Below are 15,166 nucleotides of genomic sequence, written 5' to 3' on the forward strand. Positions count from 1 at the left end.
CCTTTTTGGGCATGGGAGGCTCCTCCTCACCACCACCGCAACCAGTAGTTTCTTCTCCTCAAGGCTGCAAATTGGGAAGAGCCCATGCTGCTGAGGAGGGCTTGTCTTACCCCGGAGGAGCGACGGAGGAGAATGACATTACTGTGAACGACAGGTACCCCCACCCATTGCTTTATTTTGCTTTTGAACTGTTGCAAGATGCTACTGTCTTTACCTAGCTTGATTTGAGAAATGCATAACACTTAGGGAGGGGGGATAAGTGCAAGACTGCATTTAACACTCCCAGTGGACACTAGGAGTACATACGTCATGCCTTTTGGATTAACTAATGCCCCTACTGTCTTCCAAGCATGTGTAAGTGATGTACCCAGAGATATACTGAATGTATTTGTGTTTGTGTACCTTCACGGCATTCTGATCTTCTCCCGTAACCTGAATGAGCATATTCTACATGTCCATGCTGTTCTGCAGAGACTGCTTAACCATGCCAACTGTTTGTTAAAGGAGAATTACAGTCAATTTCAACACGTAGCTCTGTTGTTTGTAAATTTGGAATGCTCAATAGCTATTGCACTCTTGTAGCTCTGCTGGCTAACTCTTGTTTCACTTCCTGTTGTTTATTTTCCCGCTTTGTGATTACCCGTCCCAGCCCTAAGGTGTTGCACCTGTGTCACATTGTCTTATGTATTTAAGTTCAGTCTTCCCCTTACCCCAGTGCGAGATTGTCTGCTTCCCTCTGTTCAGGTTTTCAAGCATTTTTCCCTTATTCTGAGTTCCTGTTGTCTTCCTGGATTTTGACCGTTGCCTGTATTTTTTGATTTCCCTTTGCGTGACGATTTTTGACTATGTTTCTGTAAGTTTATTAAGCTTGCTAAATAAACTTTTGCTTTTTATGTACTTGAGTTGTATTGTGGGTCCGTCCTTCTGTTTGCCTGATAGGAAGCATTTGCACCCTGGCAGAACTGCGGCTGTGACGGGCCAGGATGCTGCTGCTGCGATGCCCGGATTAGATGCTCAACAGGCTCGTGGTGTACAGCAGACAGACATTGGTAAAATATGTGCAGCAATGGAGGGGATTGCGGCCAAGCTGGAGCGTCCTAAGGAAGTTTGCCGCGCCATTGTTTTGATGTAATAAAAACTCTCTGCCCTGATCACCAGAATGGATGCAGTTGAGAATCTTGTGGAAAGTATCGAGGGCGACGAGAAGGAAAGGATGGAAATCCAGCTGCTAGCAAGTGAGAGGTGGATATGCTTTGGGAAAAAAATAAAGATTTTGGGCATTCACAAGGGTAAAGAAGGAGGTATTTCCCACATATGAAATGTCTTACTCACTTTGCCACAAAAAAGATCGGCACAGAAAAATGCAATTGAGTTTGTGGGTCCGTAGTTGCTGAGGGTCAGACATCCATGACACACAGGAGGCAAACACACAAATCCATCTCCCCAGGAACAAAACACAGTGTCAGGTGAGCAAACTCATGTCACCCGAGCTGGCCCACCACATACACACATACAGCGCTGTTTGGATTTCATAAACAGAATGTAAAAAAGTGGTAGGAGACTTAGGGGTCATCCACACAGAAACACTTTTTGGTGTAACTGCACATTTTGCATCATTTGGAAAATCGTCCAAACAAATCCTGTAAACGCACTGACAGAAAACGCACTTATTTGAAACGTGGTCCCAGGGTGAAAAAAATTTGAAACCGCTGCCCTTGCATCTTCGTTGAAACGGCGAAGCCCTAATACTTGCGTATAGATGATGTCATCAACACAACCCTCGACCTCTAGCCTTTAATCTCTTGTCCCGTGACGCTGTCTCATAATAAAAACAATGGCGGTCCACATGCTTGTGATCCTGCTGGAGAAGATATTGAGCCTATTAGGGTTACTAGGGCAGTGCACAAGCTTCATGCGCATGCTCCGCCGCTTCTTCTCCGTTTGTTGGTGAATTTCTGTAGCAGGAACAGTGCCACCCATAGGCCTGGAATATGAAGTAGCGTGTTGAGTCACTTACAAATTAATCCATTTAGACGCAAATATTCTTGAACCAATGCCAAGGAAGACGGGGGAAAAAAAGATTGTTTTGGTACATGCGGACCTGGCCTTAGCATTAACTTTTTAAACACTTTTTACACTTATGTTGTGTAGAACTTTGTTGATTTGTCTTAATTCTGCACATATTTATGTTACTGAAGGAGTTTAAATACCTTGGGGTCTTGTTTGTAAGTGAGACTACAATGGAGCGGCAGAATCTGCACAGCGGGTGCGGTATTACATTCAATTTATCACACCATTGTGACAAAAAGAGAGCTGAGCCAGAAGGGCAAGTTCTTGATCTACCGGTCAGTTTTTGTTCCTACCCTCACCTATGGTCATGAAGGCTGGGTCATGACCGAAGGAACGAGATCCAGGGTAAAAGCGGCTGAAATGGGTTTCCTCAGGAGGGAGGCTGGCGTCTCCCTTAGAGATAGGGTGAGAAGCATAGTCATCTGCGAGAAGCTCGGAGTATAGCCGATGCTCCTTTGTGTCGAAAGGAGCCAGTTGAGGTGGTTCGGGCATCTGGTAAGGATGCCTCATGGGCGCCTCCCCAGGGAGCGTATCCATGCTCACTGTCACCTGCCTTGGAGACGCTGGTCTCACTTCCTTCTCTTCCAGACTGAGTTTCACTTAAAAATACATGGCATTACTGCGGTGTTCAAATTTCTTATTGTGCTTAATTTTGACGGACACAGACACGCATGTTGTTTGGTAACTGGTATGGCCATTGTGATTGGACAAAGAATGATGTTAGGGGCAAATTCATTATCATTTCTACACTCATCCAAAGTCAGAACCCAATCACCATCTGGCGGTGATCCAACTCTTCATCTGTGGCTGCAAAGAGAGAACGAAACAACAACATGGAGAAGCCACAAGGTAGTAGCCGGAGGACAAGTTCCATCACTGCGAAAAAAAAACTGCTGCCACACTCGTTTACCCATTCTGGGCCGTCTTTTCATCCTTCCATCAATCCCTAATTCCTAGTTAAGCAAAGGCTGTTTTACTCTTAAAAGGGCAATGATCACTGGGTTGTTTAGAAAGGTTAAGGTTAACATAAAGTGGTTCCCCAAAGTTATTAGTTGCTCAAAATATGACAGCCAAGCACTCTACCATAAATGAATATTTATAATAATAGATTCATTTTTTAGAGCGCTTTTCTAAACACTCAAAGACGCTAATTAATGTAAATTAATTAACCACCCATACCACCAACACTTGTTTTAAAAGAGACTGTGTCATTACATATAGTTAATTATTATTCATCTTGTATCAACAAAACTATAACATTTAATGTCATCATGTCATAACTCACTTACCAACATGATACATGCCTATCCAGTCCCTAGCATCCACTTCCTCCTTGATGTCCCATGTGATCACCAGGTTGTCAGACTCGCCTATGGTGTAGTGGGAGGAGCTAATGGTCAGAGTGGAGCGTGTGTCTGGGGAGACCAGGTCAGTGTCACTGTTAGAACGCAACAGCCCCAGCATGAAGTCCTCCTGGTTTAGACCATTGACAGCAAAGGTCTCTGGGCCGCAGCTTTGACGAACCACATTCTTGCAGCGCTGGCGGGTCTGGGTGCTGCAGGTTGGGGAAGCCATCGCAGCCAGGCCCAGGAACCGATTCTGGTACAAGTTCTGAAAGAAAATACCAAACTTTTTAGCCAAGATTTTAGCCAACTAACAAGGAAGAAGACTGTTCTGATTACAAAGAAAAACAAAGGAGACCACCCCTAATTGGTGTTTAAGTTGGATTTCCTCTATAATTAGCTAGTTTTTCACACTATGTAAATGAGCAGTATTTATATAGTGCTTTCCTAGTCTTAATGACTACTTAAAGCGCTTTTACATCATACAGGAACCATCCACATAATTGGGCCGAGGCTGCCGTACAAGGTGCCACCTGCTCATCAGATAAACACTCACACACATGAACCACCAACCTTCCAATTGGCCACAGCCACCCACTGTCAACCCTCGTCCCATTTTACAGTGTTCATTGCAACAGTGATTTTTTTCATTTCTGTTTTTGACACCCAATTGATCTGTGAAAAATTAATTATGTACCCTGGGACCTGCTACCCCTGAATTTTCAGGCCCTGTCACGGTCACCCTCATCACCCCCACACACATACCCCAACCCTCAACATATAAATACAGCAGTCAATTGTCAGTGACGTGGACAGTATTCAATATGGAAGCTTGAGAACATGCTACTACAGCTGTAGAAATATTGCTTCTAGTACTTTTCAGCTAGTAGTTCCTATCAGTTTATTTTAGTTTATTGACACTTGGTGGGAGGTGTAAATTTGTGTTTCCTAGGATGGCAAATGCCTCGCCCTACTTTGCCATACTCTGCATCTGATTGTCTTATCCAGGTATTCTTACCCTAACCACTCTTACTCTTCTTGCCTAAACCAAGCAACAAAGGCATCAATGAAGGGGTGGCTGTGGTAGAGATTGAGTGGCTCGGCCCTTTAAACCCATGATTGGTGGTTCAATCCCAGGCTTCAACGGCCACATGGCAACGTGTCCGATGAACCCCAATTTGGTCCCCGGACACTGTATGTGTCCACTGCTCCTAATGCATGGGATGGGTTTAAAATAAAGAGATTTAATTTTAATACAGTGCACGGTACAATTTGTATGTGATAAATAATAATAACGTTTCAATGAGTACTAGCCAACCAGAGGCAAAGCAGGGCATTCGTTCTCCTGTGAACCAGAAATTTGCATGGGGTTGGACTAAAGTCACTCTTTAAGGAAACAGCAATGGCGGGACAATTATGGCCCGTACCAAAGACTTCATCATCATTTGCAGTGTTGAGGAAGGACTTTTAGAGTTTTTAACATGTGTTTAAGGATTTTCCTTATTATTTGGTAATCATCTTTAATAAATATATATATTCTTATCAATTTTTTCTGTAACCTCTGACGTACTGTCTGTGTTTGGTGTGTTTGTGTGTGTTGTATTGGTATTTGTTTTGTTTTAAAACGTCTTTGTAGTATGCAGTGTGCTGATTGGTGGAAAACGCTTGCAGGAAGAAAGGCCAGTCAAAGATCTTGAAGCAAAAAGTTGACATGGAAAACCCCATCACATTCACATTGCCGCTAACCTGTGTTCCTCATTTGCAATAAAAGATGGTGATGCGAAAGAATACAAACGCATCATCATCAGGAATGAAACGCAAACATGACAGTTAAGTAATTTACATGCATATTAAGCAGCCACATGCATTTATTTTGGTCTTATAATACATCCATAGATTTACTGCTCTAGCAGAGAGGATGGTTTGTTTAGCCAGCGGCTGTGTTCACAAGAATTTGTCCAAATTCCAAGATTCCTGGCAAACTATAATAAACAGTTGGACTGCAAACCAACAGCTTTTGTTTTAGTTTGTTTGTAAAAATTCAGTGCAAAATGGGCGCTTTTATTTTTGTTAAACAGCACGGTGGACAAGAATGGACCGAGCAGAGCAGATTGAAATATTCCACATGTTTATGCCTGTAGACAGGTGAGTATAGGTACTGATAATTATTGACTTTTTACTAATGAATATTTTATTGTATTTTACTTACAGTAACGAGTGTAGCCTCTGTATCGTTCCCAGTTAGTTGTGCTGCGTGTTGTCTATAGTTGTAATGCACACACACCTCATCTCTGCTGTGAGTGTGTGTGTGTGTGTGTGTGTGTGTGTGGAGCGCAGGCATCACTGAATGCAGTCTGTATTCCAAACTGTACCTAGTTTGGACAAGCAGAAGGAAGTCCTGACACAGACGTCAAGCAATGTACTGCTGTGGATAGGGCCACACAGTAAAACGTCTTTCAGACACCTAAAAAGGACCACCTAAAATAATCAATATCAATTAATAATGTGTAAGGCATGATTGTACAGAGAATTTCTTTTTAATTGGTGACGGCAGGCGATGAACTTTGTTGTTTTGATTTTGTAGAGTCCTTGGCAGCAGCCATAAGGGGGCAGACTAATCGAATCTCTTTCTCCCAAGGTTCCCTTGTCATATTTTAGATGGTTCAATAGGATAGAAAAGGCATTTATCTGTAATGGTAAAAAAAGCCCCACTTTAATAAACTACAAATGCCGGTTGATGGAGGGGGTTTGGGTCTAGCAAGACAAGGCAGCTTTATCTGTGTAGCACATTTCAGCAACAGGGCAATTCAAAGTGCTTTACATAAAACATTAAAGAGCAGTTAAAAACAATTAAAAAGAAAGTCTTCAGCCTTGATTCAAAAGAACTGAGCGTTTCGGTGGACCTGCAGTTTTCTGGGAGTTTGTTTCAGATATGTGGAGTATAAAAACTAAACGCTGCTTCCCCCGGTTTAGTTCTGACTCTGGGGACAGAGAGAAGACCTGTCCCAGATGACCTGAGAAAGGCCTGGGTTCGTTCCCAGTTAGTTGTGCTGCGTGTTGTCTATAGTTGTAATGCACATACACCTCATCTCTGCTGTGAGTGTGTGTGTGTGTGTGTGTGTGTGTGTGTGTGTGTGTGGAGCGCAGGCATCACTGAATGCAGTCTGTATTCACAGTGCAGCAGCAGATCAGAAATGTAATTTGGCCCTAAAGTGATTTATAAACCAGTAAACCAAGTATTTACAAATCAATTCTTTGAAGGACAGGAAGCCAGTGCAAAGACTTCAGAGCTGGAGTGATGTGATCCACTTTCTTGGTCTTAGTGAGGACTCAAACAGCAGCGTTCTGAATCATCAGTCAGACAGCTGTCTGACTGATTGGGAGACCTGTAAAGACACCGTTACAGTAGTCAAGTCTATTGAAGATAAAAGCATGGACAAGTTTTTCCAAATCCTGCTGAAAAATAAGTCCTTTAACCCTTGATATATTCTTAAGTTGAAAACAGGCTGACTTTGTAATTGTCTTAATGTGGCTGTTGAAATTCAGGTCGGAGTCCATGACCACATCAACATTTTTGGCTTTGTCTGTTGTTTAATATTGTCGTTTGAAGCTGAGCGCTCACTTTTAATCCTTCCTCTTTTGCCCCAGAAACAACCACCTCAGTTTTTTCTTCATTTAATTCAAGAAAGTTCTGGCGCATTCTGTCATTAATTTGTTCAACGCACTTACAGTTTTTGTATTGGACTCTAGTCCCCCTGGCAATGGCAGATGCATAATTACTTATTTATATAGTAAATAGTAGTCCCTATCATTTAAGTAGGGTTCAAACCAGTTTAATATTGTGCCAGAAAGTCCAACCCAGTTTTCCATTTTGTCTAGTAATACTTCATGGTCAGCTGTGTCAAATGCAGCACTGAGATCAAGTGATGCTGAGACTGAAATTTTGCCCCTACCTGTGTTTAAGTGGATGTCATTAAAGGTCTCATGACATAGTGCTCTTTGAATGCTTTTATATATATACCTTAGTGGTCCCCTAATACCATATCTGAAGTCTCTTTCCCAAAATTCAGCTTTGGTGCAGAATGACAGCCACTAGAGCTAGTCTCACAATGAGCTTTCCTTAGTATCTGCCATTTCTGAGTCTGTACCTTTTGAGTAAGAGAGGGGGGCAGGGTCCAACTGCCACTTTGCTTGTTTGAAAGCCATGATGTCACTCTAAACATAGGTGGGCCAAATTCTATGGGCGGGCAAAGTAGAGAAAGGGGAGATAACTTTGCCCCTTATGACCTCATAAGGAGCAAGATTCCAGATCTGAGCTTTCATTTTCTCAAAGGTAAAGCAGGATACCCAGGGCTCGGTTTAGTATGGGGAACCATAGGCAGGCTGTTGAAATTCATATTAATGTAAAAAGAAACTCATAAAGTGAAATTTATATGCCAAGGGACATTAAAATACTTTAACAAGAGCCGTCTCAGCGCTGTGGTGTGGTCCAAAACATGACTGGAAGGCATCAAAACTGTTGTTTAGTGACAAGAAAAGGTTGAGTTCTTAAAAAAACATTTTTTCAATGATTTTACTTAATATTGGAAGGTTTGATATAGGCCTATAATTGCTCAAAAGTGACATGTCTAGATTGTTCTTTTTCAAGAGTGGCTTGATAACTGCAGTTTTCAGGGCTTGTAGGTAGAAAAGTATGAAGGTAAATATGGTGCTAATGTGAGAGCGTGCTGATGCGATGTGAGCACTTGTAGAATAGGATTTGAGAGCTTGTAAAAAAAAATCTGTATCACATAGCAGCGAGTCTGCGTCCTTGACTTTTGCAACACTTCTTGCGATACATTTTGTGCAAAACTAATTTGTACTTTTGGACTTTTAACAGTCCAACTGAAACACTGGCGGTGAGCTCCAAGTCTTGCAGCCGCGGACGGACCGCCATCAGTGGGGCTCGGCCAGCGTGGAAACATTTCTAGAAAGCTCAGCTGCCGACCTCAACCTGATCCGTCGCTAACTTTTTCTGGCTAAACTTACATTACTACCAAAAGCCCTGTTATCTGGTGGTGCCTGTAGCCAGGCTTGCAGTCACCTATTGACGGCTAAAAAACGGGCGCTGGTAGCTGTATCACACTGTGTTCACATTACAACGCTGTCTGTTTTTTGGAGCCAAAACAGTGTGTGGAGGTCTGTTGGCATGTTAACAGAGTGAGATACAGAGTGAGATACAGAGTGAAATACACAGTGAGACAGAGTATTCTAGTTTTGCTGGTATGTAGCTCATCTTTTAAAATTGTTCCCCACCAATGTTATATATATAAAAACACCACAGTCCCCACAGGCCGGAGAGACAAACCTCACAAAAGTAGGCTTAATCAAACATGCTGATTGATTTAAAGTTGATGTCTCACTCAGAGTCTTCTGTTGTGTCAGGTTAAATTCAGTTACAATCTATTAATTAGTTTTCTCCTTAAATTTTTCAAATCATTTCCCTATCACTAATAGTTTCAGGTAGTCCGTGTTCATATCTTATTCATTTTCTGCTGTGTTGGTTATAATAATGTTATTCTATTCTTATGATTATTTTATTAATAAATCCCCTCCATCTATTGATAATATTGTTGTCTGTGCTGTTCATTAGAAGAACTTTGGTCAATGTACAGCTACAAACTTTACGGCTTTTCATTTGAGATTGATAAAACTCCCATGCTTATTGAATATAATTTGTGTTTATATTACGTTATACTTAAGATTTGATAATTTAATCCATTCAATCTGAGGGCCTTCTACTCTTAAACGAGGTGGTGCCCCATTAACAGTAAACTAAATATATTGATTTATTAATTGGCTAAAAGATTCATTTTACACAGACCATGTACCCTTCTACTGGGTCAAAACAGTGTTGTCAACACTGTTGACCATGATTTTGAAATACTGCTACTGGATTTGGAGCTGAAAAATACTTGGCAATTAGCTTTGCAATTGTAAATTTGTTTAAAAAAGTGTTCAACACATGCCAACTCGCAGCTGCAGGAAACATATCCATCACGCAAGGCTCAAATAAATTGATGTGAGGGTGAAATCCTGAATCGGCGGTTTCTAGAGTCAGAAGCAATGCTGCGTTTTAAAGTGTTTTCTCATGTCCTCATGCTTATATTCCTATCTACAAAACACCATACAAAAAAAGTGTAGATGTATTGTAAACAGTATGTGTAACAGCATGTATTAACATAAACATTCATCTCAAAGACCAAAGGCTTTTCAATGATTAATGTATAAAACAAAGTGGAATGCACTGTTTGAATTTGAGATTAGCACACAACTGCTAAAACTGCTTGCACATGAGCTTAACTGCTAAACTTAAGTGTTATCCTAACTATCTTAGCTTTTACACTTATAAATATCTGGTAGCCTCAGTGAGCAACTATGAGACGTTGGGTAGGATATCAACAGTAACCCGGAACATTTTTATAACCAGTGGAGTGGACCAGTGGAGCTGTGGCCAATCTTCAGCTGTGTTTGGACTGTACAGACTGGGATGCTTTCAGGACTGCTAACAACAGCTTGGAGTACACATAGGCCGTGATGTCTTACATCGGCTAATGTGAGGACACCTGTATTCTAACACATACCACTAAGAGGTACAACAATGATGAGCCCTGGTTTACAGCCAAACTCAGACAGCTAAGTTTGTTGAAGAAAGAGGCATTTAGGAGCAGGGACAGGGACATGTTCAAGGAGTCAAAATGCAGGTTTAGCAAGGCAGTGAGAGATGCTAGAAACTGTCCTCTGAGAAGCTCTAACAACAGTTTTCTTCAGTTTTGTGTTTCAGTCTGGAAGGGGCTGACACAGATCACCAATTACAAACTGAAGCCCCCCCCCCCAATAAATGACCGGCACCTAGCTAACAACTTGAACATTTTCTACTGTCACTTTGAAAGACCACGCAGTTGTCACCAGCTCTAGCCCTCCTGCCAAACCTTCCCCATCCCAGTAGGTGTTGGGCCTTGTCATTGCCCAACCCAGTGTCCCCCTCCACTACAACAACCCTCACAATCCTGGAAAGAGATGTTAACTGTTTAAAAAAACTAAAATAATAATAAACAAACAAAAAAAAAGGACCAGACTCTTTCTCTCCCTCCACACTGAAGCACTGTGCTGATCATCTGTTTCCAATGTTTACAGACACCGTTAACACCCCACTGTCATGTAGAAACCTGACCTCTGTGGTTCTTTTTCTAACCTCGTTTGGTGTTTAGCTATGGGGAATCGCATCGGTGTGACCAACCATGGAAGCTCCAATGACACCAAGTCTGTCTTTGACAGACAGGTCGAACTGTGCTGGGGCCACGCCCCCTCATATAATCACAGCCTGGTTCCTTAAAAATCTTTTTTCGCTTTCTTCCCGGGAAGAAACTATATTAAGCTCCCTCAGCGCTTCTAGGCTAGCTTGGTTGGTTATCTGCTAAACAGTTCACAGACGGACCGTTAAGGACTACGTCGCCAAACGCAGTTTTCCGACCCAGTCTGGATTTGCTGAGTAAGTACTTCAATTGAAGTTAAAGTTAAAGCAGTGTCCGCGTCACGGCAAACTGTCTTTTTCTGCCGGCTAGTGGGTATTTGGCAAGTGAGGCGGTATCCCGCCCATGCCCCGCGTCATGCGGGGCATCCATATCGGGCAGGGACCCTCACCCAATGTGTAGCTATAGCTTGCATGGGCGCTAAATACGCTCAGTCGGCGCTGGCTGACCCTTAGTTGTGCACCCACTGCGCAGCTATGTCGTAGAAAATACTGGAAAGCCGGTTGAGAGTGGCCGTGACTAACAGTCAGGACCCATGTCTGTCGGAAGCCACCCCAATGGCCACAAGCAGCACCCATCAGCCGCGAGCTACACCTAGCTGGGCGGACATGATGGGCCAACCTGTCTCCAGTTTGCCCCAGGGCTCTCCCGTGAGAGCTCTTGTCCCTTGAGAGGTGGAACCTGAATGCATCAGGCCTGCCAGAAAAGGTCATTGACAACGTTCAGAGAGCAAGGGCCGCGTCCACCCAAACTCTTTACAGCGGAAAGTGGCAGGTTTTTGAGGAGGGGTGCGAACGTAAAGATACAATCCCTTTTCAGTGTTCTATGGTGGACCTGCTGTGTTTCCTGCAGTACCTGATGGAGGAAGGAAAAGCTGTCTCCACAATTAAGGTGTACATGGCTGCTGTCTCAGCCTGCCACGTGGGCTTCGGGGATAAGCCCGCAGGGCAACATCCTTTAGTTTGTCATTTCATGAAAGGTGCACACCGCAAGCTTCCAGTTTTCAGGACCCTGGTTCCTCTATGGGACTTGTTGGTCGTGTTGGACACCCTCTCTCATCATCCATTTGAGCCTATTGAGGCAGTAGGGAGGAAGTTTGTCTCTCTTAAAACAGCTTTGCACTTGGCTTTAACCACTGCAAAGCAAGTGAGTGACTTACAAGCTTTGTCTGTTCAGCCAACCTGTCTCCAGTTTGCCCCAGGGCTCTCTAAACTCTGTTTGTGGCCCAACCCAGCATTTGTGCCTAAGGTGGTGGTTCCCCTCAATGGAGCTCCAGGCTTTCCACCCGCCTCTGTTCTGCTCAGAAGAGGAGAAAAGGCTTCACATGTGCGCTGTCCGGGCCCTGCACATGTGTGTGAGTTGGACGGCTGTGTTCAGAAAAGCTGATCAGCTGTTTGTGTCCTGGGCTACTAAACTGAGCTACTCCCCATAAGGGTAAGCCATTGTCCCACCAGAGGCTGTCCCACTGGATTGTGGAGGCTATATCATTGGCCTATGAGTATAAAGGTTTGCAGGCACCCTCGGGGTCTGAGAGCTCATTCCACAAGAGGCATGGCCACTTTATGGGCCCTTTTCAGGGGTGTTTCAGTGGCAGAAATTTGTGCGGCAGCGAGCTGGGCTACGCCTCACCCTATTGTGAGGTTCCACAGGCTCAATGTTTCCGGAGCGTTCCTGGCACGGGCTGTGCTGGAGGTGACGGCGCCCAGGTTGGTGAGACTCTCGGTTCAATGTTATTTGGCTTCGGGAGATTCAGGCAATCCAGGAGTGGTCTATATCTCTCATAGTGAAACACCGAATGAAGTTAAAAAAAGAACTTTAGGTAACTTAACGTAGCCCGGGTTCTTTGATAACAGAGTGAGGTGTTTCACCAACATGTTCCTCCTTGCAGACACACGGAAAGAAACCTATCTGGGAGGATTTGAAAGGAGCCAGTCGACTGTGATTATATGAGGGGGCGTGGCCCCAGCACAGTTTGTCACTCTGTTATCAAAGAACCAGGGTTAGGTTAAGTGACCTAAAGTTATGAAGTCTTTTGAGTGCCTTGTTTTGGCTCCCCGCAATACCCTTACCAACCCGCTCCTGGACCTCTGCAGTTCAATTATAGAGCCTACAGGCCTGGCTCTTGGCACCTGGACTCCTTAGGAACCTACGACAGGAACCTCTTTGTGGATTTCAGCTCTGACTTCAACATCATCCTCCCGTAGGGTAACTACTGTGGCAATAAACTCATTTTTTCCATTATGATTCTGATTTTAGACTTTAGGCCGCGGTTCATGCCTCATCGTCGTCCATTAATACCTAGAAAAATGGACACCTCGTCGGGCATTAACCCTTACTTATCAGTCATTTAAACAGAAACATGCTTGTGGTGATGAGGATTACTCTGTAGATTGTATATTGAGAATATGAACACGAACAAACACGAATGAACATGTACGTGTTTGGCTTGCCATCCGTCTACAGCATAGCTCTTCTGCCGTCCATCATGGCGTTCATAATTTGCACGAGTAGAGCATGACGTATAGGTAAAGGGTCTAGCATTTAACTTCAAGAAAGTATGTGCGCCCTGATAGCTCAGTTGGTAGAATGGGGGCACATATACAGAGGTTTAGTCCTTGACACAGTGGTGCTGGGTTCAACTCCGACTTCAGCCCTTTGCTGCATGTCATTCCCCTTCTCTCTCCCCTGTATATTCAGCTGTCCTGTCAAAAAAAATGCCCCAAAAATAATTTTATATGGAAAGAAAAAAAAAAAGTTTTATTTTTATTTCTTTCCAGATGCACTACCCTACAAAATCACCCCAGTAATTCAAGAATGTCAATTGTATTTGTATAGCACCTTTCATTGCACATTAACTCAAAAGGGGCTGTTATGATAACCATATCACCACAATACCCCGCATCACTGCAGTACTGGTGGTAACGTGAAACTAAGGTGATGATGACATCATCACCACGTTTTTATTTTAAAATGTTTCTGTAATTTTTTGCTGTTGAAAGTTATAGGAGTCCATATGTTGTGTGACATGAAGTATAATGAACACAATAATCATATTCATCAATTATCAGAATTGTCTTCTATCCTATATTTAAGAGATTATGGGGGAAAAAACTTTGCTTGTCACTTCAGCTTTGCACAAGCTTTGACAGTCTATTAATTATATGGGGGATTTCCTTTGTGTGTCCCATTATTATGAATTATTTGTAGGCTTAAGTACTTGTGATATCAACAGATAATGTTTAATATAATACACGGTAGGAGAGGAAATTATATTTCTCCATTCTCAGTTGAGGTGGACACATTACCGCTGCAGTGTTTACTATTGCACTTTACACTGCTTACATTAGCCTAGCAGATACTAGAGTTTCCTTCTAAAAGCTTAAGACAAAACAACATGGTTGAATTTTAGCCTGGGTTGCAAGCATTCTGTATATTATTATGTACAGAGCATACGGTTCAGCAAAATGCTGCAAATGCCTTAAACCTGCATTCAATCTGAATTCCAGCAATTCGTTCGCCACCGTTAGCACCCTAATCAGTTAGCTAGCGCTAGCTATTGCACCTTGCAAACCAAGCTAGCGCGCCGTTATGCAGACCGTATAAACGGATTTAAATATATAGATTAAAGTCAATTACAGTAGGTATGCACAACGGTCTCACTGATGATTTGTTTTTAACCATATGTGGTGTTGTTGCTAATTGATGTGCATCTAATGGTAATCTTAGCTAAAAATCAAAGCCTGATATAGCTAACTTTATAGTGCAAATTCATAAACACTGTTCACACGGGATTAGAATCATTTTGGGACCACGTGTGATTTAGAAATAACCCCTCACAATCTGTTTTGTGTGGCGCATTCTCACTGGATTGCCTTCACTTGAATACACTGAAGTATATGTATCCTGAGAGTTGGGCAACGTTACCCGGAGGCGCCCGAAGGACAGGCACATGACCTATCATCCCCGTCGCGGCGGCACACACACACACACACACACACACACACACACACGCACACACACACATACGCACACACACAAACACACACAGCATCACCGTCACCCCTTGGACAAAGCCACAGGTGGAGTGCATCCAGTCGGAGACGGATGTCTCCGGGCAGGGCAGTGGGCCAGAATATCCCTTTTTGCAATAAAATGTTGCACATGAAAAAATTTATATTATTGTAAAGTTACATTAATGTTCTATCTTGAAAAATCTTCAGTTCTGCAGCCATATATATTGATAAAGCACCAGGTTCACAGATGTCTTTCCACTTTGTTTTCTGTAAATCTATTAGAGAAACTTCTGTCGGCACGTTAGTCTGTTTTAAAATGAGTCACATATGTTACAATCTATTAGGGATGATCCGAGTAGTCGGCTGAAACGAGTATCCGGTACGGATAAAGCACTTTTGCCGAGTACAAGTATTATTCAATTCAATTCAATTTTATTTATAGTATCAA

The 15,166-nt window shown here is 42.9% G+C and overlaps 1 protein-coding gene across 1 annotated transcript in view; it reads right to left on the reverse strand.

Moving 5' to 3' along the window:
* LOC116676964 (E3 ubiquitin-protein ligase HECW1) overlaps window positions 1-15,166 on the reverse strand; it is a 194,835-nt gene that overhangs the window by 168,084 nt on the left and 11,585 nt on the right. Inside the window, 1 exon segment of the mRNA XM_032507731.1 lies at window positions 3,360-3,681. Within this exon segment, the coding sequence (XP_032363622.1) occupies window positions 3,360-3,681 (322 nt within the window).

The sequence above is a fragment of the Etheostoma spectabile genome, unplaced genomic scaffold (genome assembly GCF_008692095.1).
Source record: "Etheostoma spectabile isolate EspeVRDwgs_2016 unplaced genomic scaffold, UIUC_Espe_1.0 scaffold00004148, whole genome shotgun sequence".
Taxonomy (NCBI): domain Eukaryota; kingdom Metazoa; phylum Chordata; class Actinopteri; order Perciformes; family Percidae; genus Etheostoma; species Etheostoma spectabile.